Here is a 12,202-nt window from a genome sequence, read left to right as displayed (position 1 = left end):
GAAATGCACCAACAGGCCAGAATGTTTTTTTATCGTTTTTATTTCTTATTTTTTGCAGCAAACCGCTCTGGAGAGTCCGGAGTCCAGCTCAGCGATCCATGTACAGACGATTCAAGGTCATTAAACTAATCTGATTTAAGTAGGCCCAGCCGGCAGACAGAATGATTGCTGTATGCAATATTCTCAATTCCCTCACTGTGGGTAATGTAACACATCTTTTAAGCAACGATCGGCCACAGGGATCAATCTATGCATGGTATTAACATACACTTATTAACATGCCATCCAGTGCAAATTTTTAAAAATCAAAAAATTAAAAATTAAATAAAAGGCGTACACAAAAACAGGTATTTCTCATATAATTCCCTCCATTGTCACGCCGTTTAATTCTGCAGGAGCAAAGACAATAATGCGTGCAGCGGTAATTGCTATTGTGTTATCGGCTGAGAACAGAAATGAGAGAGAACGGCCTCTATGCCCTTTCACGGAATGCGCTTTTTACCGACTTAAACTCGCGTTACGTATAACGTTCGTCGCCGGGGAGAATCCTGAGATCGAAGCCGCCACAACAGGGGATCGCTGGTTAAACAGGTGACACGCACCTGAGACACTGATACAACACAACCCTTTCAGGTGCGAGTCCTGGGTGATTAGGAAAAAGGTCACTCGGGTTGATCCCAGGCAATCATGAGAACCAGCCCTCCCACACAGCCAGACAGACACACACACACACACACACACACACACACACACACACACACACAGCTGTATTATCACAGTGACCACTTGCAGCTGGACCCCCGCTGACCTGAAGTCCATTGAAATGTGACACATCCAGGAACCCACACAGGAAAACTCCAGAGCATGAGGCAGACCTCAAGATCAAACAGTCACCCACCAGAGCGGGGGGGGGGGGGGGGGGGGTTGAAACCCTCAAATACGTCTCTATGACATAAGAGCTGCTGTGATAACTAATATCCAGCCACCCAAATTTAACAGGACGACCACGAATCACAACACTAGCAGAAAAATCCAGACTGGGAAATGACCTGGAATGATGACAGCCTAGGGACTGCGAATGGATACAGCTCTTTAAGCACAGCTGAAAGGCCGGAAATGCTAACAAGGCAATACAACTTAATATGTCCACGTTGTCTAATTCTTCACGAATCGTGACAAAGGCATGAAGAGGTTATGGGAAGCAGAACCAAAAAAAAAAAAAGTGCTAAACCAATTAACGGACGAAGCGTCCATCTCACAAAATTAAACAGAGCGACCTTTCAAAGCCCTGCTGGCAAACTAAAATGTGATCCACAACGGCTACTGCACAGATGCTGCTGCAGGTATCTAAAGGCCATGAAATGGCCGTCCTTCACGTGAAACAGGTCAGATTACCGCACATGTCTTGAGGCAGTTGTTGGTCAGTTTTGGTTGGCGTGTGGTTTCGGCCATTCTTCCCCATTTCCTCATTTCCTCATTGCCTGAATGAAATATTAACCACTGTGGTTGGGTCTTGCAAGCATGAATACACGGAACACAAACACCGCAAGTGCAGTCCAGCCAAGTCCGAAATGTCTTTTAAAACCAAAGATCATCAACACATAGCAACAGCCTTACCACCTCCTCTGTGGCATTTGTTTGGACTGGTTATAGAAAACGACAGCTAATGCTTCAAAAATGAGTTAAAAAAACACCTCAAAATGACCACAGTACTAAAATGGATGTGTGTGGTTTTATATCAAAGGCAATAAGACTTGCATTCAGTCATTTAATTTGAATTGGGCCAAGGTTTGGGGGGGGGGACAAGTTCCAGTTCACGAACAAGCAAAGCACTTCAAAGGCCGAAAATGACAGACCACACTCAAATCCGCTCAGGAAAAAAAAGTGACTACTTACCATCTCTAACTTCCACGAAACTGCGCGCATATTACACGGTCTGGCTTTTTATTCTCCTCATTTTAAAAGCTGATCCAGCCACGTCACAATGATCGTTTGACAGCTCGGTGAAGTTTATCTCCAAAGGGCTCCACATCCACAGACAAGCTGAGGAAATCTGGCGTGGAGATTAGCTGAGCTTCGCCTCAGAGAGTCAGCCATGACCACCGTTCGCTCAGTCTGACCCTTGCGTAAACACACAGCATACATTTCTTTAACAAAGAAGACCTCAAGCCATTTGTCCCAGAGTAAGGGAGTTTTTCTTCCGCTAATGCAGATTTTTCACAAACGGAAAGCGGGCGACAGCTTTGACCCTCAGCACTTTTTTGTAGTGTAAACAAATCGAAAGACTAATAAATACAAAGCGCACTTAAAAAGGAACACTCAGATTTTAAACGTACACAAAAAGCGAGAGAAAAATTGCATGGGACTCTATTGCTTCTCGGGAATAATATAGCCAGTGCCCATTTTCAAATCATAATCGATTTGGCTACTGACACTGCGTACATTTGAAGACAGATCAAAGGCTGCTCCTCAAATACATTGTTGTATTTTCATATGTATAGATGTGGCTTCGTTTTTTTTTGCTCGATTAAAACACTGTTCCACATAGAAATAGCAGGGGGTCATTCTGAGGATCAAGCTATACTTCATGCGGTACTTTTGAGAGGGAAACTTTAACACAGGGCCAAGGACATAGTCTAACTGACCTACAGCCACACCATAATGGCTGTTGGCCTGGGAAAGCTGGAATCATTTTAAAAAAACAGTATTCTATGCAAGTACTGGGGAAAAAAATAACCACAGAATTGTGGAACATTTACTCTAAATAATCACTGCGTAGCTGGGAGGGCGGTGGTTTCCTTTAACCACTTTAAATTGCAAGGCTCTTGTGAGCAACACACACCGGCTGTCATGCGTTTTGGCACGGCGATAGGAAATGACTTTCTTCCACAAAGGTTCACCAAAAAGGGCTGAAAATGTTTTATTTTTTATTTTTTATTTTTAAATGACTAGCTACATCAGCAGCTTTGGCAGTCCCCGCCCCCTCTCTCTCCTTCCATGGCAAGTCAGAAAGCCTGCCTCAAACATGGCGCAACACAATGGTCACACAGAGACGCAAATTTGGGAAACGATGGTAAAACGAAAGTGCTGCTCTGCAGACGCTCGTAAACAGGGTCGAGCAGCTGCAGACTATTGATCTCTCCTCTCAATGTAACATTTCCTTTCACCAAAAACTTCCAACTTCCAGTCAAAGTGAATTATTCAAAATTAATTTGAATTATTTGATTATTATGTCTGAACAGCCTGATGACGGAAAAACAAGTTAATTCCAACAATGTTACAGTGCTATATCATTGCTTTGCTGCCATTGCTTTTTGAATGGTAGTGAAAAAATTTTTTGCCCCCCCCCCCCCCCTTTTTAACGCCCAGCTGTGCAGGCTACAATCATGCTCAAACTGAGATGCCCACTGCCAATGCGGGAGAGCGTAGTCAATCACGGCGTTTCCGCCAAAGCATGTGATGTCACCGGCTGCTTCTTTTCACACCGCAGCCCACAAGTCAAGCTTGCACAGACATGAGTTGGGGGGGGGGGGGACACTGCATGTGCAGCTTTACCAGCAGGGGTGGCTAGAGAGCGATAGGACACAGATCCTAGTTGACCAAACCCTCCCTAATGTTCCTACAGAAATCATCAAATTAGGAAAAACAGCATTTTCTTACTTGACACCATGGACTTGGAACAACATCCAAAGCGCTTTTAGATTAGACATGCTCATTCCATCGAGTGAATTCATTATGCTCGTGCATAACACTTCTCGTGAAGACTGTAATCGCTTTAACCAAGCCTCTGCGAACTGTGCAATTCCTTGGTATAGTACTTTGCCTACTGTGACTGCGGTCTTACTTAGCCAGGTATAAATTGATAGAATTTTTTTTTTTTTTTTTTTGTGGTTTTTTTATCTCAAGGGAACTTCCGGGTCAAAGGTTAAATAAAACAAAGAGCCTCCACTGCAGTTTCCCCTCAAAGTGATCACCTGGTTGGACTTCCACCAGTCTGTTCCCAACATTAGATAAACTCATTACTCAAACTGGACCGAATGGCACCAGACACCATAAGAGCAGATGGTAGGCTATAAGCAATATATTTCCATCGGTCAAAAACTGAAGCCTTCCCCCACGTCATTGTTTGGATAGAAATCAAAAAAAAGGTGGCCTTCGTATGGCAGGAAACGCAATAGACGTTCCAAAGACTTCCGCCAAAAGCTTTCGCGGAAATTTCATCCGTGCCGAAAAAGGGGATCAGGAAGCGTTCGCTATCCCCTCTAATTAAAACTCGAGGGTCCTGGCCTGACACGGTCCGTCACAGAGGTCCAGCGAGGCGTCAGCGCCAAAAACATCGCTGTGCCCCGACAGGGTCGATCGCCTCTTCAAAGAAAAACAGCTTGTAGGGTCACAGCAATGGTCGGCACCGGCAAAAGTGCGACAACACCGCCACCATTCACTCTGAGGTACCTTCTTCTCTACCCAGGAAATGGAGAAAAAAAAATACAGGAAGTGACCACATGCAGCTGACTGTGAAAGGCAAACATGAATGACGTCGTCTGAAATTGTACGAGATCCATCCCGGCAGCTCCAGGATTTGAAAACCAGTCAACTGTTTCAGTCAACTGTCAAAGAGAAATGCAACGCACTGCATAAACGCAGGTTTCATGCACTCTCTGTGTGGCTTAAAGGACTCCCACAGCAAGCTCTCTCATAAGAAAACCGCTTTAAAAAACTTTACCATTAGCCTTGTTAAGACCAGTTAGCCAACTTTTTATTCACTTAATTGCCTACATCCAAACAATTTCCCAGTGTTTATTTTCAAAAGTACTGTGATAAAAATGGAAAACTAGTAGTGCAATGAACAAGCACGGCTTAATTTGTAACTTAAACAAGACGACACAGCTTTCCGCATGACACGGGAGGGTGTGTGCACTAAATTAGCAGACGCAACTTGTTAGTTATTAGTGCGTCCAGTGTAATTTCATCATGTTGATGAAAGATGCAATTACAGAATGAATAAGCAGGTGGTATCAGTCCCAAGATATTTTATTTTTAGTTAGGCTAATTCATCATCTAAGGCATGAAACCCACTAGGCTGTAACACAGTTGAAGTGCAACTGTGTATAAGAAAGCACAACTTCAGCATATTTCTATACATGCTCCACACAATGGCAAAGGGGGGAAAAAACCATCTTCCGATTCCTAAAACTCTACCTTCCCAACCACAGACACGGCTTTTCACAGGGTCTAATGCCCGTCCCACTTTTCTGGGATAATATCTCAGCCTCCCACTCATTTTATGGACCCTTTTTGTCATGTTCTTGCCCAAAGGAGGAATGGTATCATTATAAATGGCTAGCATTCCTAAATGTCCCCCCAAAATGTCTAAATGTCTACTTTTACTGGATGACTTCACAAAAGATAACAAAATATGTAATATCATAAAAAGTATTAATCCAAGGTTTTGCCAGCAGACAGGTAAATTCTCCGCCCACAAGCAAGTGGTCAATGCGAACATGATGTACGTACAAAGCAGCAGTTTCACTGACACGTCCAATAAACCAAAATCAACCCATTTTACAGCCTGGTACCCTTTTCACGGCTTCCATGTTTGATGACGTCTGTAATACTTGCTTATTTTCTATTCTATCCTATCCGCCATCTGCCTCAGTATTCCTGGTGGTCTCACTTTCGTGCAATTCACACGATAAACTCTCTACCCAGGCACCAGGCCTCCTGAGGAGGACGTCATGCTGCCACGGGGTAACCGCACGCGAGCACACGGGTTCGGCGAACTGACAACTGAAAAATTGCAGGTGTGTCATGCCGTCTCGTCCATTTCCGCCCCTGTCAGGTGAGATGAAATGGGAATTCCTACACGCTGCCACAAGATAACAGAGAGGCACCATCAGCGCACAATTTAGGAGCAATTTAGCAATTTAGGAGTTAAAAACACTCTTAGTATTTGGCTGATCATATTTATTTTTATTTGTGCTGTGCTTTTTGTAATTGTTATTCCTTTTATTTTTGACCTCTTTTATTTCATGTTTTTTCTAATGTCTTATGTTTTTTATTTGTCGTTATTATTGTTATTCTAATTATTATTACCACCTGCTGTGTCACTATCAAATGAAAAATGTGCAACTGCATTTTCACCCCCCTCCAGTGTTCGTCTATTATTGCCTCTACATAATGAAACTGGGCCTTTCCAGTCAGTTGGCGCGCACTACAGGATGTTTTAATCCGTAGTATTGTATGGGAGCAAAAGCACAATGCGCAGGGATGTGTGTCACTGCTGATGAGGGGTCCCTCAGTCTGCGGTGATGTCACAGTTGTGATCTGCGGTGATGTCACAGCAGCCACAACACTTTAAGAGCAACACAGCCCGGAGAAACGGCACATCTCTCCACCGTGCGGGATGCTTCCTAATGGACCCCTACCCTCACCAGCACAGCACAGGCCCCGGGGCGGGAGCCTCTCGACGAGAACACACAGTCACGACACACAAGCAGTGACTCCATTTTCTATGAGGTCTGCGCCATGAAAGTGAAGCATCTTGGGCTAAAGACTGAAAGTGACCGAGGTGATTCTGTTTTGCCAGCGGACAGGCGAATTCTCCGCCCTGTTACTGACAACAAGCAAGTGGTCAATGTGAACATGATGTACGTACAAAACAGCCGTTTCACTGACACGTCCAATAAACCAAAATCAACCCATTTTACCCTTTGCACGACTTCCACGTCTGATGACGTCTGCAATACTTGCATGTTTTCAGATACAATTTCCTTAAGTGTAACGTCATCACACACAGAAACACTGCACTAAATAAGACGTTCAGTAGGGAAGAAGGCAAGCACAGCGCCAAAAGCACAATAAAGGCAGCCTTGTCAGGACTCAATGACAGTGATCCTGCATGTTCAGCTCTGCTGGGACTCGAGGTCAGACACATGAGAAGTCAAGGAACCAAATACAATAAAAAAATAAGCAGGGCAGCAATAACAGTTTTATAAAAGAGTACTTCATTAACATTTGAAGAGTAGGGTTTTTTATTTATTTTTTTTCGAAAACTGAGTCAATATTATAGAACTCCATCTCTTTCATTTACCGGTAGCAACTGTAAAATATTTTCAATTAAGATTATTACAATCACATATTTGTAATCTCACATCTTAAAATGTTAATTATCTTACAGAAAACATTTTTAAAAGTTGGCTTGGAACTGTCAAATATAAAAAGGCAAATACAATTTCAAAACTTGACAAGTTTCTCCCTAACTCAACTCCACTCAACTTGAATAACGACAGCAATTATTGCTGGAATGAGCAGTTTAGCCTTGTGTCTTGTGTTCAGTGTTTGCCATTCCAAGCAAAGCTCATCTTCTCTGGCTGTTTTTTTTTTATGTCAGTTATACTTTCCGGAGCTTAAATCAAGGAATACGCTACTCCACTGACTCCCCATCCCAAAGACAAATAATTTTAGATTTTTCCTCAATTGACTGATTGTACAATGGTTGAATATTTAGGATTGCAGAGCTACTAAACCTTAAAGTTTTAGAAGGGAAATGATAGTGTTCACATACACGCACACGCGCACACTCCCTCTTTCAAATAAACAGATGTGTGCCCCTAGGTTATGGGCGTTTCATTTGTCCCATAACAGCAACACCATAGCCTCAGTTTAACATGAACAATGTCGGCATACAGTGCAGGGTTAGGCTAAATTCCATTTGCAATTCACAAAATAAATAGACAAAATTGCTAAATTAAATTCCTGAAATGAAAAAAACCAATAATGTTCAATGAGGATTTTCCCATTCATGAATTTAATTTCAGTCCAGACAGTGAATTGACAATAAATAATAAAACTTCACGTTCAATTTCGACCTGGTGTGGTGCACAGAATTGGAGGATGGTTAATTCCCTGAGGTACAGTAGCTACCTGTGGACGAGTTCAGCCCTGACTCACCTGGGAAGGTGGGTGTGAGGGGGTCACGCCAGCAGTTGGACAATACATCTCTGCCTCCACCACCCAACCCCCTCCTCCTCCTCCCACACACACAGCATCGTGCTTCGTGCTATATTGTATTTGTTCGGTTTTCTTGATCAAAAACTGAAAACATTCAAACGGTTCCATTTTAAATTAGATAATCTGTCTGGTTAACAGTTATAATCAATTTTATAGGAAAAAGTTGACACCGCATGACGGGTTAAATACCTCTGAGGTTTGTCGACATCAATAATTTGAAAGTTCAGTTAAACTACCAACCTGATCCAAATATTTGCTAGCTGTAGGCTATTTCAAGTTACCATTTGGCCGAACGGACTTGCAGGTATCGTTATAGTATTCGATTCACGTTCAATCGTGTTGCTAATTCCATTAAGTAGGTGCAAGATTTACACTCCAATTTGTTTGCTTTAGGTCTAACATTAAATGTTTTTCAATGCACGTGTCAATAGCTAGGCTACTGCAAAATAAGACAGTATTAACTAATAACAAATAATGCATAAAAAAATACACTCAACGGGAGCTCAGATCGAGAGATCTGTCCAGCAAGACGCCATCGGCGGTTTGACCGGTCATCTTCTGATCAATTCTGTTAAGATGTTAGTTTTTTGCCTTGGAAGGTACAGGTGTAGCCTAACGGGGTCTACAGCAACTGGTTTGCCGCAAGAGCGTTTCCAATCTAGCAGCCGCCAGTTGGAATCCAGAAAATGCTCCCCCGGTTATAAGACAAAATATCATTATCAATGCTCAGTCGCAGCTTCAAAACATGATTGAAATGGCTTCCCAACTTAACGATGTGTTGGCTAGAAAGCAAAAGTCTGGTTTCTGCAAACTAGAAAGCATTTTCAATTAAATGGCAGGTAGCGATCTCTGGGTAATACAGCACTACAGTCGGTAACCAGAAGTGTAGGCTACCTGGCTAGTCAATGAGAAAGTCTAAGTTAACCTAGCCAAATGAATTATGTAAACGCCTATTTATTCATATTCTCAAAATTATATCAGGTAAAACCTCTGCAGGATCTGAAATATTGGGTTGATACAACAGCTTGCATGTAATCGCGAATGATATGCACATTGGGTAAACGCTCATTCCGTTCGCTGCCGAAATGATTTATACCCGGCTACCTAATCGTCTTCCAATGAACTTGATCGACGCGTCGGTCAAGGCAGTCATGTTCAATGTACGTGGTGGGCAATGAGCAAACGCCACGAAAAGCTTCAATTTAAGTGTTCAAAAAAATGCATACACGCATGCAAATTTAAAACCAAAGCATCAGACATTATATTATTGAAAATGCAGGCATCTTTGAATCCTACTGTCATTTCCAACTAGTCCATAGCTTACAAACACAACACTTACTTTCCGATCACCTCGCAGAGCTCGTATACGTCTTCAAACAGAACGTCGTCGTCGGCCATGGTCCAGCAAGAATGGGGAAAGTATCCCCAAGAAATCCGTCCAAAACGTTATATTTAAGATCAAACAAAGGGCCAAAAATATACAGTTAGCGGTGTTCTTCGTAAGGGGGAGGATGATCAACAAAACGGTCTTTTTGTAAGCTCTCCAAATTCCAATAGGCGAAAATTTATTTGCTTCCCCTCGATTGCCTCAAAAAGCCCTACCGGTAGTATAGCTAGCACGCAAGCTAGCTATTCCTATTTTGTCCGTTTTCTCCGGGTCTCCCCAGCCCCACCTTGTCCTTGTCTCCCGGCTCCTTAATCCTCCGATGCCAGCCAACAGTGATTTTCAAACGTTCATTAAACGCCCGCCTCAGTTTTGTGCACAGTCCGTGTTGTTTCTCTTGCCGAATCGATATAACGTTACCTCTCCTCAGATGATAACTACACCTGTGATGCCCCAGTCTGTCTCTATATTTAACCACAAAGACAGATTCAGATATATTTTAAATAACATCAATATTGCACTAGAAATAACCCATGCATTTCATGCTCAAAACGAGCTAACGCAGAAGCTGCTCAGTTGATCCCTCTTTATAAAGCTTTCATGTCTGTTTATTTCGTCGCCCAAAGCAAAGACTTGCTGTGCTTAGGCGTACCTTGCCTCTTGCCTCCGATACTATTAAAATGGATCTCAGATGCTGAAGCTATCTTCACCGTTGCTCTAGTTTCCCCCAGTTCCCCCGTCGCTCCGCTACTGTTCCAGCTTCCAGAAACGCCAGACTCCTCCCTCCTCCAAGGTTATGAAACTGGTGCGCTCAGCGCCATAATGGTTCAGTCTACGCGTGCTCGCATTCCCCGATTACTGCAATACGGAATATGAAGGTTTGAGCCAAGATGACGAAAAGGGCGCGCCTTACGAGTTTTCCGAAATGCGGTTTCCTAAAGTACTTCAATGAAACAACCTAGCTATCACTCCACCAATCCGAAGTATCAACGAAAAGATCACCGCGCACGCGTTCACCAACGAGACACCCATCGGCTGACGTCAGCGTTTTCAACCAAGCTGTTTTTGTTGTAGATGTTACAGGGGATGAACACACTGACATAATAAGAAACAAATCATGTCATGAGGGGCTCATACATAGATGTAAGACTGATATGTCAAACCATTCTGGTTTGTAGTGTAGTGGTCATAAAGTAGAATAATTCCGTTTTCCATGATGGAATTAAGTTATGTTAAATAAAGAATTTAAATCATTTTAATAACCATACATGGCTTATAAAATATTATTTAAAAACACTGCATTTGGCTGACAAGTGGACTTATTTGAAAATTGAAGGTGGGAAAGAAAGGTGGAAACTATAGCGTGTTCCAACGCAAATATGAAGTAAAAATAAATCTAATGCATTCTCGTGGATGGAGAGATTATACCTAGGACAGCCAACGTCATGGCATCAGTGAAATTAGTCACAATTTTCATACCGATAGCAGCAAGATGCAAGAATTGCTCCTGAATCCCCCACAGTAGTTCTATTTGAGTATTTGAGAAAATAAAAATAGGCAAGAAAGTGTTTAATTTCATACATATCAAAGTTATCTAAAATAGCTTTGTAAAATCTGATAAACTGTGAAACCTAGTTTTCAAATAAGCTATCATCAGACTAAATGAACATACAGTGTAATCACTTATTTAAATTATTATACTAACAACTTGTATTTAATAGTTTATAAAATAGGTTTTAAATGTCTGTACCTGAAATTATGAGTATCTGGTACTAATGTTACTAATTTCCCACAATGATTATAAAGTATTTTATTTATCTGTTATCTGCACAGGACATTAGACATTTAGCTCAGCGAAGCATTACAAACACAACACTGGGATATCAAAGGCTTCTGAATCAATTTATCTGCTAAAAAAAAATCTAATTAAAAAATGATGAGGCAGGCATGGATTTCCCTCTGTTTCCACTGTGTCCTTGGACAGTTTTAGATCAAGTGACTTAAATTATTACTGAAGTTATTTTCCAGCTCAGACGGCCTCCTGGCTCTTTATTTATAGGTGTGTCACTGGCACATTGAATTTTATAGAATTGCATAATGTTCATATTCAAGTGTGAGTGGCAGTCCATTATCTTCACAGTTGTCTCATAATTTTATTTTTTTTGGCTGGAACGTGACACGTCTTCTGTGCTCTCCACCTCCCAGCTCTCTCTGTTCTCTTAAATATTAACCGTTGACTGTGCAATAGATCATGAAAACCTTCAGAGTCTTAATTTGTAAAAAATCAAATAAGTTATTTGCCATAAAAATCTCCCAAAAGAAACCTCTTTCATCAGTCTACTGAATTCGCTCATCTCGGTGGATTAAATGGACAAGGTTGATTATTCAGTCTCATTCAAGTCCTACATCTCCATTGCTTTAAGCGCCAAATAAAGCAGAGACGGAGAATTTAATTTTCAGTTTGGTCTATAAAACCTTTGGAGCCAGGTTTTTTTCTTCTGTTTCTTTCAGTAAAGAAACTATTTTTCTCAGACCATATTCACTTACTGTATACTGTAGATAGCTGGGTTCTATAATAAGGCGATTTTCATGAAAAGCATTATGGCAGTGTGCATATTAAAGGTGCAGTAAGTATGGCTATTGGGTCCCCTGACCTGATGCCAGACTGGATACAAATGAAGATACAAATCAAGTTATTGGTGAGTATTTATATTCTCTTAAACTACTAAATCATTTGATAAAAGGAGTTGTTCAGTGTTTTGGCCACAGATCAATTTGGACTTATTTTCTGGTCATTTCAGCATTTCT

The 12,202-nt window shown here is 41.7% G+C and overlaps 1 protein-coding gene across 11 annotated transcripts in view; it reads right to left on the bottom strand.

The window, feature by feature from the left end:
- Nucleotides 1–10,361, bottom strand: part of LOC118213988 (peripheral plasma membrane protein CASK-like) — a 156,430-nt gene extending 146,069 nt beyond the window's left edge. For 5 of the 11 annotated variants that reach the window (XM_035393304.1, XM_035393313.1, XM_035393307.1 and 2 more), the window contains exon 1: nt 9,350–10,360. In XM_035393304.1, coding sequence (XP_035249195.1) covers nt 9,350–9,408 — 59 coding nt within the window. In that variant the 5' untranslated portion in view covers nt 9,409–10,360. Of the gene's footprint in view, nt 1–9,349 lie in introns of all 11 variants that reach the window. The other 6 variants (XM_035393309.1, XM_035393308.1, XM_035393310.1 and 3 more) reach the window with 2 other exon arrangements.
- Between the last annotated feature and the right edge of the window lie 1,841 nt (nt 10,362–12,202).

Source organism: Anguilla anguilla, chromosome 15 (genome assembly GCF_013347855.1).
Source record: "Anguilla anguilla isolate fAngAng1 chromosome 15, fAngAng1.pri, whole genome shotgun sequence".
Lineage (NCBI taxonomy): Eukaryota > Metazoa > Chordata > Actinopteri > Anguilliformes > Anguillidae > Anguilla > Anguilla anguilla.
The sequence above is the reverse complement of the archived record's forward strand: the minus strand, read 5'-3'. Positions and strand labels throughout refer to the sequence as shown.